Source organism: Larus michahellis, chromosome Z (genome assembly GCF_964199755.1).
Source record: "Larus michahellis chromosome Z, bLarMic1.1, whole genome shotgun sequence".
NCBI classification, from domain to species: domain Eukaryota; kingdom Metazoa; phylum Chordata; class Aves; order Charadriiformes; family Laridae; genus Larus; species Larus michahellis.
The window spans coordinates 71,518,150-71,545,076 of record NC_133930.1 but is presented as its reverse complement, the minus strand read 5'-3'; the positions used below and the strand labels follow the sequence as shown (position 1 = coordinate 71,545,076).

The window sequence follows — 26,927 nt, the reverse complement described above, 5'->3', positions numbered from 1 at the left end:
AAAAAAAAAAATAAAAAAGCCTTTTTAATGCATTATTATACAATTTTAAATGTGGGACTGTCTGTTAGTGAAGATGGGGACAAATATGGATATTACCAGGTTAGCTCAACTGCAGTTTTTATTATTCTTTGTAGGACCCAAAAGAATACTTGCCCTTCTTAAATACCCTCCGGAAAATGGAAACCAATTATCAGCGATATACAATAGACAGACACTTGAAGAGATACACGAAAGCTCTTGGGCACCTCAGCAAATGTGGTAGGTGTCCTGCATACCCAGTGCCTCTAAGGAGAAATTCTGCAGTGAAACATTTCCATTTTGGAGAGCCTTTGTGGGGAAATAGCTGAAGAAAGAGAAGGATTGCGCAAGGTCATCTTCCCTCCCAGTAGTGCATGGTTAACATACTTACTTCTGCTACATGTTTTTTATAGTGTTGCGTAGCACAGGGAGAATGTTTACTCTCATCATGAAGTGTGAGTCTTGTTTTGTTCCTGTTGTAGGTGACTTGTCCGCAGTTAATACTGCTGGCAAAAGTGGAGCAAACCTCAAGGAAGTGAACACTGATTTTACAGTAGTACAATAGATGCTTTGTGCTCTTTCACCCAAGCACCTCTAGTTTCTTCCTAATGCAATGAACCCAGTCTGGCTGGGAGCAATGAGAGCCATGTGCTTTCTCTTGTTACTGTGAAAAATAAATTATTTCTGCAGGTCCTGAACACTTCTCTGAATTTCTGAACTTGGTGCAGGATCAGAATCAATATTGTGAAGCCTTGAAGCTGTACCCCTCTAGCAGTCAGGAGTACAAGGTGTGTAAGTAGGTGACACTGCAGCATGCAAGTTCTTTATTCTCTCACACATGTGTTTGCACGTCGTTTGCACATTGAGTGAGGGAGGGAATGAGACAGCAGCTGCCTGCATTCAGGTTCTGCAGGTCATTGCTATTCCTGTGTTGTCTGAGACCCTCCTCTGAGATAATAGCTGGAATGACTCTCAGCACTGACCCTGCAAGGTCTGGTCATCAAAGGAGTGGCTGTTACTTCTTCGATCATGTGGCCAGGAGAGCACCTGGGAGTCCAGTTACTGCTGCACTCTGTGGTATGCTGGAGAACTCCCGTTACCACAGAAAGACTTTTCTTCCTCTCTTGACCTTTTTGATACCAGCTTTCTGTCTGGCACTTGCAGATTATGTGGGGACCTTTGTTATCGTTAAACTATTCAGAAGAGTGCTATAGAGCTTGGAGCACTTGCAGATGTGCTGTTTCCTAGCATATAGTGTCCCTTGTTGGTTTCAGTATTACTGAAGAGCTTTAGCTTGCCCAAGCCTGAGGTAAAACGTAAATGAAGGTATTTAATATAATTTCATTTAGGTATTGTAAATACACAACACACAAGCCTTTGTAAAAGAAGTAGATCAAGTAGTAATAGGGGATATTCAGAAACTCCTGTTTGCAGCACAATGAAAGTAGAAGGGACCCGTTCCTCATGTGGGAAGTCTGTTCCTAACTCTGTCTCACTGGGAATGGTTCTTTTTTCTTCTGCATTCTTTCAGTCAAATCCACCCGCCCCTTCTTGATGGAGATTGTGAGCTTTGAATAGCATAGTGATCTCAGGGTATTGATTTACAGCAGCTTGTGCCTATAGAGTTGTAGGGCTTTCATCCTCCCTTGTGCCAGTGTTTGACTCCTGGAGTATGTTGGTTCAGGGAGACATTCTAACAACCGCTCACGTGAGTAGGGAAGAAGGGGCTGATTTCCTGCAATATATAGTTTACCCAGCTTTTGGCTTTGTGAGTTAGGTACCTCCCCATGTCTTTTGCTTTAGCTCTGTGAAATGTCTCTATATGCTAATCAGCCCTTGGCTTGATAAAAAGTTCAGAATGGGGTAGGAATATTGTGCCTGGAGGTTCCTTGAGGGAGGGAGAAATAGGCTTTTGTAGATGGGCACTTAATTTCTACTAACGGAGGAATGCTACTGACTCTACATCTCATTTCTTATTTTTCTTTTGTCCCTTTCTTGCAGGATATCAGCGATGCATATGGGGAGTACTTGATTCAGAAGCAGCTATATGAACAGGCTGCATTGATATTTGCTCGTGCTGGCATCTTTACAAAAGCACTTGATGCTTTTCAGAGCAGTGGTAGCTGGCAGCAAGCCCTGTGCGTGGCGTCACGGCTTGGTTACACAAAGGATAAGCTGTCCAGCCTAGCACAGAGCATGGCAGGTAGGCCTTGAGATCAAGTGTGCAGAGCGAAACTGGCTGCTGCTATTGTTGGTTCAATTTGACTTTCCCTGAAGTTTAGCGAAAATCTAAGTCTTCAGTAGCCTTTTTCTTAAAGGGAAAACAAAGATCGTATGTTTTCCAAGGGTTTGGGCAATTGAACATCACTGTTGTTTCTCAAAGGAACGAAAAGATGCTGGAGCTGAGCTGGTAGGCACTCAGGAGTTGCCAAGCTAGCTGTGGCCTTGGCTGCCCCATGCTGATTGCTTCTTGTGCTTTTTCCTTGCAACCAGTTGCCAAACTGCTATTCCAAATTGTTTCCTTGGTTAACCTCAGGGAATGGAGATTCTTGGAACTGACATGACTGTGGCCTCTAGACATGATTGACATAAGTACTCTGCCTAGTCACAGACCTTGATGGCTATTGGATAATTCAGAGTTCTGTGAATTATTCTGTGAAAATTCATGTTTTCTCCTTGAAGGCTGCTAGCAGCTATGACTAACTTGTCTGTGTAAAGCTACGTGCTGTTCTACTGCTGGAGAAAAAGATAGCTGGCATAAGAATATGTGCTCACTAGGACATATCAGACTGCACATGGGAGATGTGTTCTGGACGTGGCATGTATTTCAGCAAGAGAAGTGGAGCATCATTCTGACTTTTGCCTTACTCAGAGACACAGTTTATGAAGGGCCCACTTACATAGTAGGAACGTGGTTCCTGGAAGTGTAGTCTTCCAGAGTTGGATATTCTAGTATTTTCTTTTTCTGTCACTTAATGTGATTTGGATCCTTCATGTCTTGCCTTTAACACTTTTTCTGGTGCCCCTCTTAAATCACAACTGTAGTTTAGCAAAATGAGCAGACACAAACCGTCTTGGACGAGATTGCTTTGCTTAGGTAATATTTTTTTTTCTGGTGTTACGTACCACTTGCTCTCTTACCTTGCATCCTAGGATATGAACCAGTACCAAAGCTGGTTGTGACCTCTAGGGGACTAGAAGCCCTGAATCCCACAAGCTTAGTGGTTGCTGTCCATACCACAGAGAGCAGGTGGCAAAGTGCTCCGTGCAGATAGCAAGGCTGCAGTACACTGAAGCTTTTATGAGAGGTTTCCTTTTTACATCATGGCCCCCTCAGCTTAAGAGACTCTTCACTATTTTTGATTTAAACTTGGGGAAAACATTCTTCAGCAGGTCTTGAGGGATGGGCACCAGCAATTTCATAAGCAAACGGCTGCTGATGATGAAAGTTAATGAATTCTTGGCATCAGGCAGCCCTTCTTCCTACCTGCCCACACACTTACTGAATCTGTCCAGTAAAAAGTGCTTCAATGAGTGGGGTTTTCCTCTACTTTTGTTGTTTAGTAGCACAAAAATCCAGCTGCTTCTGAAAATCTGAACTCTACCTTTTCTTGTAGGAAAACTAGTTGATCAGAGAAAGTATGCAGAGGCAGCCATACTCCTGGAGCAGTATACTCAGGTAATGTAATTACTCTTCTGTCTGTGCCCCAGTGATATCCTGTATCAGAGGTAATCCATCTGTGTTTTCTCTTTTCCTGGGCCACATGTGACTCCGTGCATGCTGACAGCAAAACAGTCTGTGCCATGGGCTCTCTTGGGGAAGGCAGAGCAGGTCCAGCAGATGCAGTGAGCAGGGTGTGGGTGAATGCTGTGTCCCTGAGTTTTTCCACTCATGAAGCTGCCTCTGCTTTGGTATGAGAAGCTTTTGTCTCAGAGAGCTGAAGCATAAGGACTGGAGTAAAGAAGACAGCTCCAGAGAAGTAGCATAGTTTGTGTTTGGTTTTTTTTCTTAATGTCAGCACTTCAAAGTAGCTGGCACAGTAGTGTTTTCCTGTCCTGACTGTGGTGTTGCTTCATAGAAATGTGCATCTGAATAGATGCTACCTGAATGTGTATTACTGGCATCAGTAGCAGTACACTGTTGCTCTTTCTTTCTAGGACTATGAAGAGGCTGTTATCCTGCTCTTAGAAGGGGCACTCTGGGAAGAGGCTTTAAGACTGGTAAGACATTTCAGAGCACAATAACAAGAGTGGAACTATTTCTTTAGTGTGCAAGAACAGAGGGACGGGATCTGTGTTAGATCTTAAATAATACCTTGTTTCCTCTCCCTGATCCAGATTCACAAGTATGATAGACTGGATATCTTGGAGACCAACTTCAAACCTGCTATTCTGGAAGGTGAATCTGCAAGAATCGGAGACTTCTCTATGCTATAGAGGCTGAAGAAGGTCTTTACTGGCTCTGTGGGTAGTCACAGCACTCCAATACTGGAAGCTGTATAGAAGAATGCTTTGATTCTGCCTAACTGATGCTGCCCACTTAGCTGCATCTGGCTATACTCAATGCAGCTTGAAGCCCTGCAGTGTCATGGGCTCTTTTTAGCTTAGTCAAGCTCCTTTTGAGCTTTTCCAAACCTCACAGTCACAAACTGCAGAGAGGTCTGTGTCTGTATGTCCATGAAAAGCAGGGGACAGTCCTTGTTCCAGAGTACATGTGGTAGCAGAGCTATGGACTAAGAGAATGGCTGGCTGTCTTACAAGCTTTTTTGAGTAGTTTTTTTTAAATATGATTTGATACCTGTATTCTCCTTTCCATCCAGGAAGGATGGTTGGTTACTATTGGTTGTTTTTCCCTTTCATGCTATGGGCAGTAGGCTTTATGAGTCGAGGGATTTTTGTCTTTAATTTGAACCTAAGTAATGTAAAGAGATTTGACCAGAGAGCTTTCTGCTCTCCCTGTGTCAGAAACAGACTCTTGTTCTAGAAAATGCTTGTCTGGCAGGTTAATTCGCTCTGCATCCAAGTGCACCTGGCTTGGTGGGCTCCTGTATTATAAGCTTTGAATTTCCTTGCGCTTGACTCCTTTTCTGTGCTTTGCACCTTACTTCTGAGTTTGAAACACTGTGCTCCTTCAGACTTCTTGTGTTAAAAAAAAAAAAAAATGCTCTTCTGGTTCTCTTGCACTAATTTTCACATTCTGATTTTCTTAATGAGCAGCTCAGAAAAGTCAGATGATCTTCCTAGATTCTCAGAAAACAGCATTTCTTCGCCATAAGAGTCGCCTGCAAGTGGTCCGAGAGCTGAAGGAGAAGGCTTGTGAGAGCCTGCAGGGTTGGTATTGAAATGCATATGATTTTCTCTGCATAAGTAACCATGATCATCTTTATGGTTTCCATTTGCCCTGGAGGAGCTATGCTGTCTTCTATCTCCAGTGGTACCTACAAGAGTAGAACAGCATTCTTCTCGCCCCCTCCTCACATCATACTTGGACTGCAGTTGTTTGACCTTGCTCATTCTGTAAAGACAGCTTTATTTTCAGTGCTATCTGTGTCACAGCTTTCATGGGATCAAAATGTACCTTAAAGCTCTTCAGAATGACACAGCATTGTCTCCACAGTGACAGCTTGCCTGTGTCAGTGCCCAGCATGTCCTTTGTGCTGAGTAGTTACTATGCCTATTCACCTGCCAGCTCACACAGGCTCAGGGAAGGTTTATGAAAGCAAAATGCTTTGTCCTGGTCCAGATTTGCTCCACTGACATTGTCATCTCTCTTATTGTGCTGTTTAATATCACAGTCCTCACCAGGACAGAGGAACAGTGTTCTTTTCACAATTGGTGTTTCTTCTTGTGTGCTGTTTGAGTGGGACTGCGAGCTGTAAGGCTCCAAAACGCCAGCAGGTAGAATGCCCAAGCTGCATCTCAGCAAGCTACATAGATTACCCTGAGAGAAAGCTTGGAAACCGTGACCTTTTTCTATACTATGATTGTTGTTAAAATGTTTTGCAGATTATGAAATGCCAAATTGCCCAGAATTGGATCTTTTCTCTGAAACCAGCAGTGTTGTGACAGCCAGCGACATGAGCAGCAAATATTCACACAGCAATTCAAGAATATCCACGTAGGTATCTGCCTCCAAATTAGGTAGTGGCTACCCTGGCATTAGCGTTTGGGAGGGCAGCTTGCTCATGCTTGGCGTGCTCCTCCTCGCAGCTGTGCGTGCCTTGGAGCAGCTTTAATTACAGGCATTTCATGGTTATTTTAACTCTTACTGGGAGGGAGAGAGCAGAAAATGCCAGAAGCTACTAGTGCAACAGGAACTGAGTGCCCAGCGGAGGAGCTGTGAACACAGACTCTCGTCAGGAGGTGACTCTGTCGGGCGTGTTGCCAGAATAGCTGCTGGAGGAAGCTTGACAGAATATGCGCAGAGCTCCTCAAACATTAACAGCTTGCATGTGTGGCTTGTGCTCTTTGCCCTAGGTTTTGCACTTGATGGGTGGGGGTTGCTGATAAATCTCATACCAATGTCTTCCCACAGTGGGCGTCTGTGTTTCTTTTGAGTGCTCTCAAGAATGTGAGCTGCATTATGGGGTGGGGTGCATTAGAGGCCAGTGTAGTCTGTGGAACTGCTTCTGAATTCCCTAGCTGAAACGTGGAAAAATACAGCTGTGGGAAAAGTGTGGACTTTTTGTGCCCCAGTTGAAGAGAATGTAACCTTAGCGTTCAGCATACATGTGTCAGAGTGAGCTGATCATTTGTGGACATTATGCAATTAGTACTGGCCTGTGATTAGAAGTTGGTTTCCTGTCATAGTACAAGGGAGCTGAGCTGTATTAAGCAGAAATGAAATTGTGCACAGGCATCACAGATCGTGGCACCAAATTGTTTTAAATGGAGCTCAGATTTGCCTGATAGTGACGGCTGACAGACAGTTTACCCTATTTTGTGCTTAGATGCTTTAACCTTGCTGGAACACAGAGCAGTCCTTTCTGTAGTAAAGAAGCAGACCAACTACTGACTTGTGTTTCAGACCACTAAGCATATTGGTTGGGTAGCATTGAAAACATTCACGCAAAGGTACATAAGCTTACATGCAGTCCCCTCTAACTGGAGAGAGTAAGGACTTAAGTAACACGTTTCATGCCCACTGTTGATGTTCCTTCAGACTTACCCTCTTACAGCTAATCCTGTTGTGCACACTGTAACTAAGCATCCTCCTTTTCCAGGCGGTCCTCAAAGAACCGGCGGAAGGCTGAGCGCAAGAGATACAGCTTGAAGGAGGGGAGTCCTTTTGAAGATGTGGCCCTTCTGGAAGTCCTGGGAGAAAACATTCGTGCTGTTGAGACTGTGAAGGGTACGACACTTGATGATCTTAATGCACTCTGCAGCTTCTGAGGACAGCTGAGGCAGTGTGCCCCTTCTTGTTCTTAATGAGTATGATGGGGAGAGATGGTCCATAAGACCATCCGTGTTGGACCTGATTTAGTTCATCTGCCTCTGAGCCTGGAAAAACATGTAATAGTGCGAGCTTTCCGCATTTGAAGTTTGGGAGCAGAGAAGTGAGACCTTGTCAGTTCTGTGAGAGACTTGTCTCACATTTGTACTCAGGTACTGTGTGGGCTGAGTAGGGACAGAACCAGTTCTCATTTGCTGCTCCCCTTCCTGTGCCCTGTTAGCAGAGAAATAGAGCTGCTTACTTAGCATACCTGCATTAATTGCTCTTGCTTGTGCTTCTGTTCTCTCCTGCAGGAGACATACACATCCTTCTGAAGCAGCTTGTGCTGTTTGGTTATGATGAGCAAGCTGGGGCGCTGCAACAAGTCCTAGAAAAGGTTTTGCAGTTGATGGAGACCTCGATCCCAGAAATCTGGACTCCAGACCTGCAGCAGAGCTCTGTCAGCTCGGTCTGTGCCCACCCACAATACCCATCATGCCTGACATACAATATCAAGTATTTAGCAGTGTTTTGCATTCACCAGCAAAGAGTGCAGAATCCTTTTGCTTTGCAGATCTGTTCTTTTTTCTGTAGAGGCAAAATAGATACTCTGCAGTACCTACCAAGTCAGTACACTCTAGGTGTGTACAACAGGTATAGCCCACTGTTTCCCTTGCACTGAATGCCACATGGGACAGGATGAGGTCTCATAAAGCTTGTGTTACCTTGTCCTAGTGGTGACTTCTTTTCGTAAGCTCTATCTTAAGCAATTTGTAAAACATAGGAACGTTGTTTTCTCTTTTAGGCCTGACAGTTGAAGTGTTAGCATAGCTTATATGTACTGGAGTAGTGTTGTCCAACCCGGTGTTGTGAAGTGAAGTGCTAGCAGGCTGGTCAGTTTAGTCTGGACCAGTATATGATAAGGAATATATTGCAAAAAGAAGGGTTATGTCAGGCTTCTATTTCCTTTACACAGTATAAGGAGATCACTAGCACTGCACTTAGTTCCCTTCCAGAGTCAAAGTCTTTACTTCTAATAAGTAGTTTCTGAGCACTCATGGTGAACACAAGATATTCCCCAGTATCGTCTCCTTAACTACTGATTAGCAAGACTCTAAGGAAAAATTAAAACTGTTCTATATGATGGGGAGCTGAGACTCTCAAATTAACTTTAAATATTGCTGTCGCTGTAATGAAATTAGTCCTGCTAAGTCGTGACACTTACACTGCTGTCAAAAAGTAGGTGCTGGGATAATGGTTCTGTGTCCTGAGAAGCTGTCCGAAAGCAGTTCCCTCTTTCTGCCTCTGTGTTAATTTATTCTGAGGCATTGCTGGGCTTTGGTCACATATTCCTGGTCGCTTTGTACTGTGAGGTCTCCTGCAGGCAGTGCCTTCTGATTTTGGATACTAACAGCAGAGTTTCCTTTGTAGGTATCCCTGCTCTTAGCCTTGCTTTGTGCAGGTTGGAACATGGGTATTGCTTCTTCATACAGGTCCTGGGACCCAATTCAACTGCAAACAGCATTATGGCTGCCTATCAGCAGAAGAGGATGATAAAGCCTGTTGTACAAGGTTAGTTGAAGCTGTGAGTGAGTGTGAAATGTCAGTGAGGTCAGCAGGGTTTGAGGCTCTCGAAGCATTGCTACTTGCCAACAGTTGTAGCATTTATGCAGTTGTAGGAGTTTCTTGCTTTTCGTTATGGTGTACCCTCCCTCCTTGTGGCAAGTGAGAAACCTTAATAAGGTTTTATTTGCTCTGAAGTCCTGTGCTAAAAGGACTGTCTGAATTGTACTCCTGGCTTCCTGTCTGTGTAGTGTCTGTCTGTTGTGAGGGAATTGGCAGTCTGAGTTCTTAGAGAATGTGTTAGATAATTCTGCTTGTAACTTACCAGCTGAATTTTTCTATTGGCTTTGTCAGCCAGGCCAGGCTCTTGGCCAGGCCAGGCTACAGTCTGTTGTCGTGCTTTGCCATCTTGAAATCCTTGCAGCTAATACAAACTTAGGGCTGAGAGACATAGCAAGTGCTGGTCCCATCTCCCCTCTGTTTTCCCTCTTCCCCACTAGTCCTGGAATTGCCTGGAGAAATATTTTAATGAACCTCTAGATGCAACGTGCCTATTGCCACTTGCCAGGACTGGCTCCGTAGAAAACCTTGTGCCTCTTATTCGCACTTAACAGATACAGCTAGCTGTTGTGTGTGATGTCCCAGCTATTGGTGTACGAACGGGGTTTTGCTCTCTGACATTGATTGTTGCCTCCTCATTTTGAACGGTAACGCATAATGGTGAGGGGCTTGATTTGCCCCAGAGCTTGATTTCTGTAAGCAGTTCTGCTGGGGGCACTCTTCTGAGTAGGCTGGTGATCAGTCACTAAAAGGAAATGCTGTGTGTCAGAGACTTCTCAGTGTCTTTTGGTAGAAAGAAAAGCAAGTAAGTAGGTGACAGCTCCTGAAGAAACCATATTGCTGTTACGCTTGGTTCTGACACTTGTCCTGTTTGCCTTTCAGATCCAGAATTACTTGTGGCACCAAAACTCAATAAAAATCTACAGTGGAAACTGCATCTTCTCCAATAACTAAAATCCAAGGAATCCCAGTGGACTCTGAACTGTAACTTTTCATGTAATCTCATTACATCTTTACAGAAACCATTGTTGTCCTGGTGTTTCTGATACACCATTCTTAGCGCTGTTGCAAGTGACGGGTCCCTCCACCTGATGCAGCTGTGACTGTGACCTGATATGGCATTGTGCTAACGAGGACAGACACTGATATCCCATTGCAGAGGTGGGACGTGAGGTTGGGGAGTAACAGGATCTGCAGCTGTGGATGCTGCTGGTTGAATCCAACATCTCCCACCACTGTTCCCTCCCTTCTGGATGAAGCAACCCCACCAGTGTTGGATGGGCTATTTTCTCTGCCATCACTCCCTCCCGTGGATGGTACATGCCATGATGACAGGTCACATTTTAAGGTGTTGAGCCTGGTTTAGAGATCTCACCAGTAAGTCTATACCAATAGGAAATTCATGCTAAATTGCTAAAGAAATTAGTTGTGTTTTCTCTGTTGAAGCTGGATGTTGGTAATACCAGATTTTCACCAGAATTGCTTTGTTACATCGGAGAGAACCGTGAAGTACCAACAGCCAGTTGTGTCCTAAAGCGTGTCCATTCGCACCAGGGAGATCTTGGGTAGAGGGAAACTTAAATAAAAGCAGGGGGGAAGGGGTGGGGGGTGTCAGTGTCACACACTGCTGAGTAATACTACACTAATCTCAGTTTAAAGATCACCTAATGCTGCCGTATAACACTGGCAGATCAGGAGCTGTACCCTGATTGTGCTGTGTGCTATTGCAGAACTGTTTCAGCTGGAAACTGATCAAATCTCATACCTGAGAATTAGGTTTTACCCCAGAATACTTCTGCAATCTGACTCAAGACGTAACAGTGGCAGACTTGGGAGCAGAGGGAGTGGACAAGCTCTGGAGGCGAGGCTGGAAACCCTTTTCAGTGGTTGCAGCCCCTTTCTCCCTCCGTTAATTTTGGCCTGGCAGCTGTTGTGTCCAATGCAAGCCATTTCAGTTAGGTGCTGTGGAAAAATGCCAGCACAAACAAGGCACTTCCTGTCTGTTGGAGGTCTCTAATGACACAGCAGTGGGCTTGTGCTCTCACTGCACAGCATTAGCATGTGTCTAGTGCTGCGGATCGTCGTTTTTGTCGTGCAAAAACTCCATGGTACTGGGATGGCCTGGTGGGCTTGCACTGTATGTGCTGTGCAGGCTTGGGGTTGTTGGAGTGAAGTGGGGTGAAACAATCCTTTATCAGTGTTGCATGAAGCATTGGAGTGGTCTTATTTCCAGCTGTTCTGAGTTACATGGCCCATTCTGGGTGGCGTGGGGATGGCTTAAGCCTGTTGTCAAGTGCTGTGACTATCCTGGAAAGAGATTCTCCAAGAGTAGGGTCTCGAGATGGCAAAACACATGAAAGGCTGCACAGGGTAGGAGTGTTTTACTGGATCTGGGTCTTCCAAATGGTAGCAGAACATAGTCCAAGGTGAAATACAGAAGCCATCTCTCGTATCTGGAGAAAGGGGTGATGAGGGAGTCTAATCCTCTCCAGGGTGTGGAGGGCTCTGGCCCTGCAACTGGAATGCAACACTGGCACCACTAATTCCTGACATTCCTAAATCTGATGCCAGGAAATGCTGATGCCTTGTGCAGCCTAATCTATAGTCTAGAAAGAGATTCCCTCTTTAAAAAATCCAAGAAAGGGTAGAACTACTGGTGGCTTACTGAGGATTCATGCTTGTGCCTAAACACAACAGTTCCTTTATGTATATGGGTTCTTCTCTTTTCAAAGCTGTAGACCTCTGGTCTTAGGCATGTTTTCCTGTTCTTTCTCAGGGCAAAACCACTTTTAAGTCTGCCACCCCAGTGGAAGGCCAGTTTTCTAAATCATTCATACGGTAAATTCATCACTGAACTCCATTGTCTTCCCCTACCCCTCTCCCTCCTGAGTGAACTTTGACTAAGGAGCAGTAGAGCTGGAAGCAGTACCTGGTGTCCCCAGCGTCAAGGGGGAATGTCCTGCCTCCTGCTTCCTCCTTCTGCAGGTGCTGAACCTTGGCTTCTTTTCAGCAGCCGCCAGGACTCTGCTTTCCCTTGATTTCTACTAGGATGTTCTGCTTTCTTAGTGGTGGATGTCATCTTGAAATATATTCTGCCTTAGCTGCTGTCTTTACAGACGTGTTGAATTTCCTCTTCAGAGTTCTGTGGAGGCTCGTACAAACATGCAGTTATCAGGAACTGAAGTAAGCCATTAATACAGAAATAGGGAGTTAACTTAAGGAATGTCCCAATTTCTGAGCAAATGTGGCTGTGTGGAAGCCTGCTTTTCTCATTAGAGTAGAAGTTTGTCAGCTGTCTGCTGTCTAGCTTTATTAAATACAAAATACAAAAGAAAAGAACTATTTCAGGCACACAATATCACAAAAGTAACAGCTCCGGCAGAAATCTGAGTTACAGCATGGGGGAGAAGGGGTGTGCTCATGAATTGATTCAGGTACCCTTTGTCAACACTGGTCATTCTAAGGAACACCATGTCATCCTCAGAAGCACTTCTTAAAAATGCAGGAGGGACCATGTTCTTCATATTCACTGCTGTAAACCCAGAGCTCCTGGAAAGAGTGGAGTGAGGCCAGAATAGACCCACCAATCCACACAGAAGACTTTCTTTGAGGGGACGCAGCTATGATGAGGTTGTCACTGGGGCACATCCTGGCCAGTTCCATCTGGAAGCGGTCAGCAAAGCCCTCCATCATAGTACTGCCCCCACACAGCAGGATATTCCTCAGCATTTTTTTGTTGATGTCACCATCACATTTCTGGAGGCAGGCAAGTGTCAGCTGCAAAAGCCCTGGCTGCTGTGAGCCAAGTAAGGCTGGTTTGAAGAGTGCTTCAGCACAAAGGAATCTCTCCTTGCCTACAGTGACAAGGTGTCGATCCGGCAGCTCATAATTCATTTGTTGGCTTTGAACGGGCAAACTCAAGTCCTTTCTAAGGTTCAGAGAAGTGTAACAACACTTCTCTTTGAGATCTTGTATGATGTTTAGCTGGTGTTCTGTGAACACGTTTCCAGACTCATTTAGTAACTTCATGAGGTAACGTGTGATGTCCAAGCCAGCATAATCTACTTTCCTGGTGATGCTACGTATAACATAACCTTCATAGACAGGAACAACATGTGAAGCACCATGGCCACTTTCCACCACGAGAGCTGAGGTTTTTCCATAAGAGTACATGGATAAACAGGACTGGTAGGCAGTGTGGATGGCAGGCACATGAAGTCCTTCAAACATCATCTCAGCATATCTCTCCTTGTCAGCAGTGGTACACAGGGGAGGCACTGACACCAGAACAGCATGGTCCTCTGGCTGAATCTTCATCTCCCTCTGGAAAATATACTCCAAAGTATCTTGGACACAGTTCCAGTCCACGACTACACCATGTCTTATTGGGCTGATGAGTGTTAAGGGTATGCTGCTGTTCTGAAGGTCTCTTCCAATAAAGGTTTCTTTTTGATTGCGCCCAGCCTCACCCATGGGCTTACCAACTGTAGATGAAACAATGTGGGAAGGACACGGGTCCCCTCCAAAGCCACACTTGAAGTAACCTGTGCCAATGTCTACGACTACCGCTTTATTTCCCTTCATGGCCTGGAGGCTGCCCTTGGTCACAGGTATGTGGCTGTTCCTTGTAGGCTTCAAACAGCTCGCACACGCTGCTGCCGTTCTTGCAGACCTTTCCTGAACAGCTGTGACTTCATTTGGTGAGGCTGGACGTGCTTCTCAGTAGCATTGCCCGGCCACCACTCCACCTGGGGCCAGCGCAAGGAGCAGACCTGTGCCTGGAGCCCTGGTGGCAGTGGTTCTACTGATGCCAGTGGCTTATGACATCATACGTAGGCCTGCCCCTCAGGAACCAGTGCTCCGATGCAAGTGTGCGACCATCATGACTTAGACAGTTGTGTGCCATTTTTGTGTAGATGGATTGCAGGTCTTTGTTCTTCTCTTTGACCTGCTCTGAGAGGTTCCCCAGATGCCATGAGCCGTGGGGCATAAACAGTGCATTTAACTGCAACGCCATGTGGCTTTCCTTTCTGGCCTGCCTCTGCCACGTGAGGAAGAGCACGGTTCTCCACCATTTGCCATTGCTGTTGGTCCAGAATAGTTCCTGTTGCTAAGGTCTAGCACTGCTGTACTGCTGGGGCCAAGTGAAGCCCTAGTTTAACTGTCAAGAGTGAATCCCTAGACTGGATGGGCTTTTCTCATTGGTTTTTTTTTTTTTTTAAGTTTTGCTTTCTAAATTAAGGCATAATATTACTAGTGTCAGCAAAATCCAAAATGTGACTGGTGTTTGAATTCAGGCCACAGCCAAACCCTCACCCTTCCTGTCCCCCATTCCACTATAGGAATGTCTTTGTTCTTTTCCAGCAGCAACAGGCCACTAATCACCCCACCAGTGTATAGTAACACGCTGCTGCATAGAGGCATGGAAGGACACCCTCTCCCCACAGAATACGTTATCAAGAGTTACACAGCATTTTCCTAGGATAAAAGCTCTGTGTGCTCTTTTACTGAAAGCCGTTTCACCCAGAGGGCACCTTAGTTAACAACCAAAGCTGGGCTTAGGACGAGACGGAACCCTACAAACCAGTTCTGGACCCAGAAACAGATTTTTATTACTACCACTCTGCTGCCTATCTGGGAGTTCACATCTTGATGACCATCAAATGATAGCGGCTCACCAAAATCCTGATGTGGAGAAACAAAGCAGCATTAAACCACACAATTTCTGTACCAGCCTCAACACAGGCACCCAAGCAACAGCCAGCCTTGATAGTTCATTGCCCTGGAGAACAGTAGAGCTGGTCATTGCATAGTATACATGTGGTTTTATATACACTAAAAAATCATTAAATACATTCTTGTACATGACAGAACTAGGCTGTCCCTCTTAGAGCCTGTGCAGCAACTACCCTGGCAGCCTGGCGGGGGGCAATGCCCACTCCACAGCCACGGGGATGTTCAGCAGCACTCAATGTTCAACCATGCTGTGGCACAGCAAAGGGGGGACGCTGCAGATGATTGATGCTCCTTCCCATACACTCGTAGTACACTCCTTCGACAGTTTTGCTGTCAGCCACACCAGCCTCTGCAACGTTACCACTTAAGAGAAACTTCAGAGAAAGACCCCTAAATCATTGTTTCTTTCCTTTTTCAGTAGAAACCTATACCTGCACTCAATGCCTCAGCTTCTGAATTAAAATAAATCCTTTCATCCAAAAAACCACTTCTTCCAAACTTCAGTTCGTGTACAGATTAGTGTGGTAGTACCACAACAAAGCTGCAAACACACCTTCAATTTCACAAGTCACTTTATTTTGTTGTGGGTTTGTGGGTGTTTTTTTGTCTAACCTATTACAAAGTTAATACACTTCTTTTTGCCACATTACATTTGTCATTCCAGTTAACAAAAAAACCTCCATGTCCACTAACATTTCAAGGTCTTTGTTTTAGCCTGAAATCTGAAGACAGGTTGTCAAATGATTTTTTGCAAAGTCATTTTGGCCAGTGTCTCCTGAGATGTTCCTTTAACTGTGGGATAGTGGACAGCTGCTGTTTGCAGCGATGGCACCTGAGGGGCAACGTGAGAAATTCGGAGACACGATCTTTCACCATCACTTTTCCCTTGCTTCTTACCATTTCTATCACATCTGAAAAAAAGTACGAGATGAGAGGTATTGGGACCATGTAGCATCATGGAACACATGACACTGCAGAAACTCTGCACGCTGCTTCGTATGTACAGCATGTCATCACTGCATTCTAATTCAAAGCAGTCACAAAACTCAGTTGACTTTTACTTAGTGCTATTCTCCAATATCTGAAATTACATAAAACCTTCCACTTACTACAATAGAATTTACAGCTTACACATTTGTTTGGAAAAAAAGCCCAAAGCCAGAACCCACAAGCAGGATTATGTTATGAAATGTAATCTTTTCAAATCATTACCTTCAGAGTTTAAGAAGTAGTCTGTAGTAAAAGAGTTCCAGTGCTTTTTGGTTTTCAGGGCCGGAGAATCAAAATCCTGGCTGATTACGTGCAAATGTAGCTGACTGAAATATATTAGGTAGGTAAGAGAGAAGAACAATGTTAATGCTTGAGGTTCTTTTGCAGTAGCATCAGTTGCAGACATGGTTCAGCAGAGTCGGACTGCCAGCCTTATGGGTCAGTCCTACCACGTCTGACCCGCAGTCCTGCGACAGAAGAAACCCAGTCTGTTTGGGAAGCCCTGTCTCATGCCAAGCGTTTCACTTAAACAGTCAAGGTCACTACTCTACACTACTCACTATTCCTGCTAGTTTCCAAAAAGGCAGAGGCAGTGGTTTTAATGAACCAAAGGTTTAAACTTCACAGAGTACGTGAATGGGACTTGACCAGTGACTTAAAGCTTCATCCAAGAACTGGAGAACACCTTAGGAACACTGACTGCAATACCCACAGGCATTTGGACGCTGCAAAATCTTGGCTTACTTACACACATGTCTCAAGTCCTTGCTCAGTATCAGGCAGGACCTGATGGGCTTAAGAGTCTGTCTCTGATGCCAGATCGGTGCCCCAGGAGGGGGAAGGCCCTAGCTCCTGGCCTTTGGCAGCATCATCTCTTTCGCTGGGACTGGACCACAAGTGTTCTGTAGCCCCAGCTGCAGAGCTCTGCTAGGGGAACCCAACAGGCATCTCCCATCGGACCCATCGGCACGTACGCAGCAGTGTGTACGCAAGTGAACCCAAAGCACTTGGATACCAAAATTTCTGGTAGCATTCAGGAGTATTAGTTGTTCTTTAGCAATGCCAGGTCACATTACAGGTTTGGAAGAACACAGTCTCCACCTGATGACTCATCTAGGTCTTACCTCATACTGGGGATAGCATGGTAACCCAGTCTGAACTCCAGACTCTCTCTGTCAGGGCACTGTTCAGTCATTTTTTGCCCAACTGCGTGCATGTGTTCCAGGAGTTCAAGATGGTCCCTGGTGAGTGACTTCAGGCTTGAAATGGGGTCCCATGGTAAGACAAGCCAGTGGTAACGTGCTTTAGGATATTTATCCTTGATGACTACAGTCTTTTCATCTTTGTAAACCTTGCAAAACAAATAACTAGATTATTTACTGATTGAAAGTTAAATATTTTATTCCTATAAACACTGTATTTAGTGTATTTTGAGATGTTAACCACATACGTATCCCATTGTGGTTGCAGAAGTCTCTGAATACACATATCTGGAAAAAAGCCAGGAAAGATTACTAGACAGGGAGAAATATCAAGCAGCAGAGCATTGCACTCAAAGGAGGACTTTTGCTGGAACAAAGTTGGTCCAGGATATGCATCCTCTTCCATATCACACACCAGGCAGCTACAGAGAGATGTTCCAGCATCCCTCTTCATATACTTTAAGGAAAAAGCTTTCTATTCTTATATAGCAATAAGTTAACCATTGCTACAGGTGGATATGAACTCTCTTGAAAATCACCTGGACTCAGATACCCGTGAAGTCTAGAGACTGCTTCCATCCGGCTACATTCAAGCTTTGCAGTCACTGAAACAAAATCACAGTACTGTGCTCAATATAGAGCATGTAGGAATGCACTGGACCGCCTCCTCCTTCGCAGATTTCTGGAGTGAAACACCAGTCTCAGAAGCGCTACAAATAGCATGCTCAGTGCTGCAGACCGCTGCCGGCATTACAAAGACAAAAACATTCAAGTCTGAGCTATTTCAGTTCATGCTACCCCAGTGCTACTTCGTAAGATCACTCACAAAAAGGAGAACAGACTCCTGTCTATCGCGCCCTTTTTCCCTCGTTTTTTTTTTTTTTTGCCTTCTGCAACAATTTGATGCAGCTGATGCAGAGAAACAGTAGCAAAGCATGTGGAGAACAGGGGAGACAACCCGTCCCAGGCAACAGAAATCTGTCCAGTTATGAAGCAGAAACTGTGTGCTGTGTCTCTGGTCTCTTAGCAGCACATCTGTTGGAGAGAGATGGATGATGTCTTTGTCATCTTTGCTAATTATTCTCATGTGTTTATACACAGAGCTGATCAGTCTTGCTCTACAGGAAGGAAGATTAAAATTTTATCAGCATGCAAATCATACGACTGATTCAGCAGCAAGACTGGTTGACGCTGTCGTATTGTTATATACACACATTACTGTCTGCATATGCACCCAGTGGGAATGGCATCATGATCAAGTGTTTTCAGTAGAAAGACATATTGCCATTTATTTAATATTTTATTAAAATGCAAAGCTAGGAGTTCTGTTGTTTGTGTATTTAGTTCAGAACCACAACCAATAAAGCTAACACTGAGTCACAAAATTTGTTCTAATCATTTGTGTTCTAACGTTCAAAGAAAAGTTTTAAAACCAGCTTATTTTTTGGGTCAAGAAAGCAGTGTCTCGGTAAGTGCTATATGAAGTTGTGCTTAAGGGGTGAAGATTAAGCTTCATGCTTAAAAAGAAAGCAAATACTTTCAATAGCTTTATTCAATAGCTTATTCAATAGTTTTATCATTCCCTATAGAAAGACTCATTTGAAACTGCTGGCATTTCCAGGAGAATGGGCATCCAGTTCTCCTGCAACTCTACGCAGTTCAACACTTTAAACTTGAATTATTAATAAATAAATTTAAAAAAAAATCAATCAAGAAATAGGAACCTTCTCATCAGTTATCAAGGAAACTATTTTTAGCCTGAAGGTGATCACCACCTGAAAGGGCCCAGTGAGGCTACGGAATCTTCACCATTGGAGATCACCTCAACTCAAATGGACAAAGGCTGGGTCAATCACACCATGTGCAAGTGGTCAGACTGGGTGACCTCCAAAAATCTTTTCCAACTGAAATTACTCAGTGATTTCAAGAGCCAAGTATCACAGGTGTCTGTGATATCCGTCCCCTGAACACATACTCTTGCTGAGAAGTACCAAGGGAAAAACACATCTCTAATGTTAAGATGGACATGTAGCACCCAGCTGGCCAAAACCCAAGCTAAATGTACCCAAGCTTCAGGCCTTACTCTGCCAGACAGTGGAATATTGATGGAGAGCATTCTCCCTATTTTTAGAGTTGAGCTAAAAAGCTTATTTTTGAGAAAGAGTTGTCTGTATGTTTGCCATAACCTGAAAATAAAATGAAAGTAGTTTCTATACGTGGATAGGGAAGACTCGCTCAGAGCTCTCTCAGAATACAATAACAAGAAAGTGTGTATACACTGCAGCCATAAAGGACATTTGTCAGATTTCTGCGTCTTGATTCTGACTTCCCCAAAAGCAGGCAGCAGACAACGAAAAAAGAGCTCAAGGAAAACCATTATGCAGCCACAGGGAAGCAGAGGGCGGGAGGTCCATCCGCAGAAGGCTAAAAGAAACCACCCAAAAAATTCCTGCTGGCACAAAGAAACAGGGTGGAGGAGGAGGAGGAGCCAGGGGTCACATCCTGTCAGCAGGCACAGAGGTGCTGAAGTTAAGAATTTGCTGGAAACCAGGAAACTGCGCCATGCTGCTGACAAACAGGAACCTCCATTTTTCCTGGGGGTTTCCCTGAAGAAACAAAGCAACTGCACTGCTTGCCTGCTCTCACAACAACCTACTTGAAATTTGTTGGCCAAATCTGAGAGTGTAGAGAGCTCAAAGATAATTAAGATAATGACATTCTGCAAAATAGTAAAGACTGGCAAATTAATGCTGATACAGAGAGAGATGCAAGTACAACTCAGCCCTTACACAGTACTCCAATGGTTAATCAGACCATTAAAGTAAACTGCAGAAGAAAGAAATAAATTAGACAGGAACTACTGTAAAGTACAAGACTGCAGCTCTCACCTGCATTTTTGGATCTTGCATGGAGCTCTTTAGACCCTGACTCCAGTGTCCTAAATGTTCCTAAAGCACAGAAGAAAAAAAATAATTTTGTAAGAGAATTAAGAATCCAAGTATATGTTTTAAAGCATTCAGTTAAGTACTTTAATACTTTCATACTTTCAGCTGAATGACAGCTGAATTATTTCCTTTCTATAAATGCCAACACGCCTGCTCTAACTGCCCCCACAAAGCTACTTTTGAAAACTTTTAAGAAGATACTGTTAAGATTCAAAGTTTAGTCCTTCAAATGTTGGAAATTTAACAACAGAGAGCTCTGTTTGAATTTAATAATTTGCACGCACGTGCTATAGCACAGTCCTTGATTACTATTGATGACAGATTACTAAAAGAGCCTCTGCTTAATGGATCACAAGGGCCGAAGGAAGTATAAGGATCTCCATTAACAGTCCTACCACATGCTGCTCTGCACAGAACAAAGAAGTGGTTGCGGTGTGTGGCCTTACTCTTAGGTGTACTTATTTTTTGATGTAGTGCAAGGAGCTGCTTGTACAGAAAACAAGAAAGGAACAGGAAGATCAAGCCAGCACCAGCAGATGTCTCATAACTTGATCTCTGAACACCTAATAGAAGGTGCCTTGAGTGCACTTTTTTCAAAATAGATATTGTTTTATCTGTTCAGATCATTTTACAGGCATTATCAATCATGATCTTCATCATATTCTTATAGGGAAAGTTGCTGAAACATTATTATAGTGCTGACAAGAAACAGCGTGAATCAGCTTGTCTCCCTGCTCATACCATGACAAATCTTGCCCTAATACAACTACCCTGAGTTCAAAAGTGAAATAAATGGTCAACCCCCTACAACCTGGGACTGAAATTTTGTCCTGAGGGGTTTAATTTCTGTGCCTTCTCCTCCAGCAACTGCACTGTTATAATTCCAGATGCACGAAGTAGTCTTTTATTTTGTCCACGTCAGCAGGGCTAAAAATTCCCTTTCAAAAGATTTTGCCTGGTAACATTCATTAATGTAAACATGGCTCTACCATAAGGAGTGACCACAGCAGGAAAGAAAAAAAAAAGGCAATTAAAAGAAAAATAATAAGAGAGAGGGTCAGGTTGTTCTGTTCTTTGTGCATAACCTTTTAGATAACCACTGCTCTATTTGTAACACAGCAGATTACATCTCAAGAGCTCGTACAGTATCCTTGTGTGACTCCAGCTAAACTGAGCTCACGTGGACTGTCCTTCTAGCAGAAACTGCAACAGGAAGCAGAGATTAAATCCTCACTCACTACAAGCAAGCCCCTTCACACACACTGACCATCCAGCTCAGGTTATAATAGGTCCCAGGTAACTTTCTCAGGACCTGGGTGATGTCAGAAGCAGAGTCTTTGCCTCAGAGCAGGTCAGCTCACACGATCTGAGGATCTGTGTTCACCTGAGATGCTTACCCAACAGTAGTATCCACAAAAGTACAAGACCAAAGCCCTGATGGAAGAGTCAATGCCAGGAGAAAGAGCACAAGTACTAATATCAATACACTTGCCTTTTTGCTTGAAGTTCCTCCGTGTGGAGATATGCTGATATTGCTTAGCTTGGGATTTGCAGAACTGCCTTGTCTATCTGCCACCTCCATCTTCATTGTTTTCCTGGGCACAAGCTCTACATCATCATTCTCACTGGAGTCCTCACATGGCGTCTTGTTGGTTTGTATCTTCTCTTCTGCTTCTGTAACAGTTTTCCCCAACTCTTCAGCAAATTGCACCGTGTAGGGGTAAAGTTTATTCACAACATGCAGAACTTGGCCTGGCTTCATTTTCACCTCTTCACCTTTGCCAATATTCACAAGATCAACACTAGTTGGGTTGACTCCTATCTTTGGTAGGGAGAAAAAGGAAAAAAAATAGCAAACTATGTTGTAACTGGAACTGCCAACTACTGCTCCGTTGTCCTGGACTATACTGTGCACTTTGTATTCACTGCATCCCCACACCGACCCACTCTAGAGGACCAGGGAAGTCCAATGCTGAAGACACCCCTGAGGCCCAGTCTTCCAATCACAGCTGTCAGCACACAACCCTAAGGGGCACGGTGTCACAGGGACCCGACAGTTCTGTAGCAGCTGTCTACAGAGTTACAGCTAGACCTACGCCACACTTTGCTCAAAAAAATTAACAACCTATTAAACAACTGTTAAAATAATCACAGCCTTAGTAAGAATTATTTCTGAACCCCCTGAAATTATTTCAGTACAGTCATAGTCAGAAAGTTTTCTGTTTTCAAATTATTTTTACTTTTTCTTTCCTCTCCTTTTTACTACATTTTGTTTTCTGGTTCTGCCAAATGCTGCCCCATCAACACATTTGCCTTCAAATACATAAGCACACTCTTCTGGCTCATTTCAAAAGAGAATGGAGTTCAGGCTCACAACTGCTGGCTAACCAGCCACAGCCCACTGCTAATACTCCCTCCAGTGTAGGAAAAAAAAAAAAAAAAAAAAAAAAAAATCAGGAAAAAAGTCTCTCTGAGCCCCCAGAGGAGTCCACTACTCTGGCCACTGATCCACAGGATCAGCTCCTTGTTCCTTTTTTTTTTTTTCTTTCCCAAGCCAAATGTGATAAACCTTCTCCAACCCATGGAAGACCATGTTCAAATATGGTGACAACACTTACCTGTTGCTTCAACAAAGGCTAAACCTCTCAACCTCTCCATCCACCTCAGCTTGTGCAAAGTATATACCAGTCTATCTGTATTTTAATACTCTTATTTTCATTTTGCACCTTACACTTTCACAAAAACAAATTTTTACCTGCCTCTCTCATGGCATCAGTTTACAGCTTTATGCAGCTCTAAAATAATTTTCCCCTCAAACAAGAGTTTTAAAGACTGAGAAGTTACCTGAAGTTTAGCTGATAATTGAAAAGCAATATATTTTCCTCTGTCTCAGGCATAACTGGTAACACAAAGTTACCAGTGGTGTGGGCAACCCACAGTGACTGCTTCAGAGACAGATTTTGCCTGATCGTGAGGGTGACCCTAGAGAAATTAGGAGTCTTCGACTTCGGCAAAATGCTTTTCGTTAATGTTTATGCATGAAACAAGCTTTAGGAAACCAGATCTTCCCTATGACTGATAAACTCGGTCACAGAATGTTTCTTCAGCTTTGTCACTGCGATACCTGCCTGCTTCACAAGATGGTACTGTGCCTCTCATCACTTGGTATTCACTGTGATGAAGCACCTGCCTAATTCCAGCCAGTATCTCTTCCATCTACAGTTCCACGGTTTCACTCAGGTCAAGTACACTTCACATCTCCTGGGCCAACACACTATCAAAAAACTGATCACTGGAACTCCGTGCTACATACAATTCACCTGGGAAGCAGCTCTAGAGCAGGCAGTGAAAACATGCTAGCACCCACCGCCAGAAAATATTCCCAGCCCTGAGGTTCCAGTAACAGTATTCAAATTGTGGCTAAGGCTGACTTCTGTGAAAAACTGATCTTTGCTGGATTCACCAGATACTGGTGGGGTCCCTGTGCTTACTGAGCTCTGGAGGTGTTTTGATGGAAGACTTTGCTCCTCAGTAGGCACAACACATTGATGTGTTGTCCACACATGCTGATACTGCAGGCGCACATACATGCCCCAGCACTGGAAGCCAGAGAATTTTCCCTTCATATTGTCTCGGGGATATTGGTTCTCATAAGTATGAGAGAGTAGGCCTACATCCATCCAGTTTGAAACATGAGAATGCCTTCAGTGCTGTCTCACATCCCATCCCTTCACAGAGGTGACCTCTGGCTGTATCAGCCATCAAAACAGAAACCTTCCACAACTGCCCAGTCCTATTAACACAAGAACCAATTTGACCTCAAATGAAGGGCTGCCTCAGCTTTAGAAGTTTAAGGCTCAGGAAGCAGATCAGCAAGTTTAGGGGAAGAACTCCAGAATCTCCCAAATGTACCCCCTGGAAGAACAGGTTGAAGATTCACAGCAGCATTCCCTGATGCTACCAGTCTGGCTGTCTGAGACTGGAGCCTATCTGGAAGGTATAGTGTGGTCTTTCCATTGAGGTACCTACAAAAAAAAAGACAGAACCCTTCCAAGAACCGCTCACTATGCTGTCCTTGGTCATAAAACAGCTTCAGGCCCTTGAGATGTGGTGAACAGAATCATCACTTGTGGCATTTGTGGAGTTTAAGCACTACAACCACCTCATTAAGTATCAGAAATATTTAAAAACATACCTGCTTAACTGTGACATACCCCTTGTTACAGTCTGCTTTTAACTGAACTGTAAAGAAAGAACAAAGCATCACAAAACAGTGTAAATGCAAAGGCCAGAACTCTGCTAAACCACCCCTTGTAGAAAACACTCATGTATTTTAACATCTTCTGCCTTCTGAAACTGATCGCTGCGAACGTAGGCAAAGAATACTTCTGCCTCATCCTGCTTCAAGGCCCACAGGCAAAACAAAACTAACCCATACACTGAGTCACACCTGAGTATTTCAAATCATGGATCAGCAGAATTACTGCAGAATAAAGGTGAAATCTGTGGAAGTTTTCTACATGTTTTTGCTATTCTTACCATCCCTCTGTGACAACAAGGCACGGAGCAGGACTGTGTCCAGAAGGAAGAAACATAGGGCAGGGAAGATGTGAAGGGGAGTATTTTATAAATCACGGGTATGTTTATATATTCTCCTAGCGCATCTATAAAATAACAAGTCATACTGAAAATCAGCTGGTGGAAGACAAGGGACATGAAGTGCCACTCATAAAGCAAGAGTGCAGACAGTGGAAAATGACTGCAGGCCTGGGGACTCAATGTTAAGGTTCAATGCCTTAGTTTATGAAGCTGAACTTCCTGTTATTAGGTGTCTCCTCTGATCTTTTAGGACCCAGAGATCTTCATAAGTGCTTATAAGCTTGATGACTTAAGAATTAGGCAATACTATGAACCATGCAGAGAAAGGTGACCATAAGCCAGTGACTGCAGAAGTAAGCCTAAGGAAAGCCTGCTTAGACTTCAAGCAAAACCCATGATTTCCCATTTAGACCCTGCTCGAAGCAGGCTTAAGAATTAGGCCAAAGCATTGGTCCATTAGCTTCACTGTAATTTAGCCAAAGAGAAGAATGATTTTACTGATGAATGTGAGTGCTGTACTGGTATCTCACACTCTTCACAAGGTTGGTTGCTGTTGCATGTAGAAAGCAGGACTTGAGCTAAACCTTACCTTGCTGCCGTGAACACTTCTTATCTGTTATCCCAGTCTCTGGGCCACGCCCAATTACCACTGCTTCCAAGTGTGGCAGTTTCATTCGCTGACTGCATTTCTCTTTCCCCACAAGCCAGCACACACGCATCACTGTCCTATAGAGCAAAACAAACGGCATGTTACTAACACGCAGCTTCCCGATGGGTCACCTTCCTGTGCAGTGGGGTCCAGGAATTACGCTGCCATCTCATTCCTTAGCTGAGTCACTTCTGCCAACTGGGTTTGTGTTCCTCAAATTCAAGGCAACACACAGCATTAACACTAGCATAATCTAAGAGCAAGCTGCTGTCAAAAGGGCAATCCTATTTTCTTTCCTTCTACATGACTACACATTCTCACATCCACAGATCACATACAGAAAAAATCAATTAGATGGACAGTTCCATCTGACAGAAAAGCAGCCCCACAAAAGAAGCAATCAGAGTATATCTGAGAGATTAACTTACCAAAATAAAGTGGCAGAACACAGACAGGGAGAGACAGGGAGGTTCATGCAGCAACAGTCTGCAGATAGAGCATGCTATGAAACTGGACCCTCAAGTTTGGAATCACAGAATCGTAGAATTGTCTAGGTTAGAAGTGACCTTTGACATCCATCACATCCAACCATCAACCTAACACTGACAAAACCATCACTAAACCATGTCCCTAAGCAGCACATCTACCCGTCTTTTAAATACCTCCAGGGATAACGAGTCCACCTCCTCTCTGCACAGCCTGTTTAAGTGTTTGATAACCCTTTCAGTGTAGAAACTTTTCCTAATGTCCAATCTAAACCTCCCCTGGCACAACTTGAGGCCATTTCCTCTTGTCCTATCGCTTGTTACTTAGGAGAAGAGACCGACCCCTATCTCACTACAACTTCCTTTCACGTAGTTGTAGAGAGCAGTGTGCACCAATTTGACCCTGAACAGCAAAGATCTTGCACCCCCACACCCCTGCCCGGTGTTTGGTGCTAAGCACTCCTCCTCCCAACTCTGTAGTGAGCTTATCCTAGTGGAAAGCAACCCTCCGTCCCCACTACACCACCAGCACTGTCACACACTCCAAAACGTGGGACGTGGGGTTGGCCTGCTGGCCAGGACGGGCCCCCTTCACCTCTCACTACACAACCCGCCTCGGGGAGCCGCCTTTACTCTCGGTGCACCAAGTACCTGGGCGGGGGTCTGCCACACAGTAACGGCCGCCGCAGACGCCAGGCAGCGCCCCGGGCCCGCCCCCTGCCGCAGCTGCCGCCACCGCCGCTGTTACCGGCCCACCGCGCCTCAGGCCGTGAGGGGAGCCGGGCCCCGTCCCCATGGCAACGCCGCGCCCCGCCCTCACCGCGCCGCAGCCAATTGGCTGCCGCAGCGTGGCCCCCACGTGACCAGAAAGCCGGCGCCCCGAGCCCGCGCGCCCTGCGGCTGGGCGCATGCGCGGTGGCGTGGCGGGGAGGCCGCCATCAAGCCTGCGCGATAACGCCCCCTCCCCCCCCACCCTCCTCCCGGCGGCGCTAGCCCCGCGGGCGGCGGAAAAGCGGCGGATGAGCCGCGGTGGCATACCCGCCCGCGGCTCGGTACCTCCCCGCAAGGAACGGTGCCGGCGGTAGGGCCTGCTCGGCACGCCCGCCCAGGGCCCTGCGCATGCGCAGTGCGGCGCGCGGCCCGTGCACGCCGGGAGCGGCGGTGGCGGCAGCGGGCGAGCTGCGCCGTGGAAGGGCGGCGGTGATTGGCCAGCCGCCTTCCGCCTCCCACCCCTATTGGCCGCCCGCC

At 45.0% G+C, this 26,927-nt stretch overlaps 3 protein-coding genes across 7 annotated transcripts in view; 1 reads left to right on the top strand and 2 right to left on the bottom strand.

Moving 5' to 3' along the window:
* ELP1 (elongator acetyltransferase complex subunit 1) overlaps window positions 1-11,728 on the top strand; it is a 33,056-nt gene extending 21,328 nt beyond the window's left edge. Inside the window, exons 25-36 of one of the 2 annotated variants that reach the window (XR_012584927.1) lie at window positions 135-258; window positions 709-806; window positions 2,020-2,221; window positions 3,636-3,697; window positions 4,177-4,239; window positions 4,357-4,482; window positions 5,236-5,349; window positions 6,025-6,136; window positions 7,242-7,369; window positions 7,765-7,919; window positions 8,944-9,022; window positions 9,956-10,092. Coding sequence is in view for 1 of the 2 variants with exons in the window: in XM_074570131.1 (XP_074426232.1) it covers window positions 135-258; window positions 709-806; window positions 2,020-2,221; window positions 3,636-3,697; window positions 4,177-4,239; window positions 4,357-4,417; window positions 5,236-5,349; window positions 6,025-6,136; window positions 7,242-7,369; window positions 7,765-7,919; window positions 8,944-9,022; window positions 9,956-10,023 (1,266 nt within the window). In the remaining variant the exon portion in view is untranslated. Of the gene's footprint in view, window positions 1-134; window positions 259-708; window positions 807-2,019; window positions 2,222-3,635; window positions 3,698-4,176; window positions 4,240-4,356; window positions 4,483-5,235; window positions 5,350-6,024; window positions 6,137-7,241; window positions 7,370-7,764; window positions 7,920-8,943; window positions 9,023-9,955 lie in introns of both variants that reach the window. The other variant, XM_074570131.1, reaches the window with a different exon arrangement.
* Window positions 11,729-12,121: 393 nt separating this feature from the next.
* LOC141736239 (actin-like protein 7A) lies at window positions 12,122-13,777 on the bottom strand. The gene has a single exon (XM_074570138.1). The coding sequence runs from the start codon at window positions 13,655-13,657 to the stop codon at window positions 12,554-12,556; it is 1,104 nt and encodes a 367-aa protein (XP_074426239.1). The 5' UTR covers window positions 13,658-13,777; the 3' UTR covers window positions 12,122-12,553.
* Window positions 13,778-15,363: 1,586 nt separating this feature from the next.
* Window positions 15,364-26,924, bottom strand: APTX (aprataxin). Of its 4 annotated transcripts, none has more exons than XM_074570136.1 (9): window positions 26,718-26,924; window positions 25,623-25,680; window positions 25,135-25,271; window positions 24,142-24,188; window positions 21,439-21,768; window positions 19,890-19,949; window positions 16,924-17,150; window positions 16,022-16,125; window positions 15,364-15,720 (listed from the first exon to the last, which is right to left on the bottom strand). In XM_074570136.1, exons 2-9 carry the CDS (start codon window positions 25,667-25,669, stop codon window positions 15,566-15,568), a joined length of 1,107 nt encoding a protein of 368 aa, XP_074426237.1. In that variant the 5' UTR covers window positions 25,670-25,680; window positions 26,718-26,924; the 3' UTR covers window positions 15,364-15,565. The 4 variants fall into 4 exon arrangements, with proteins under 4 accessions (XP_074426237.1, XP_074426236.1, XP_074426235.1 ...); XM_074570135.1 differs by having other exon boundaries at window positions 25,623-25,711; window positions 26,718-26,807; XM_074570134.1 differs by lacking the exon at window positions 25,623-25,680 and having other exon boundaries at window positions 26,718-26,907.
* Window positions 26,925-26,927: the final 3 nt, after the last annotated feature.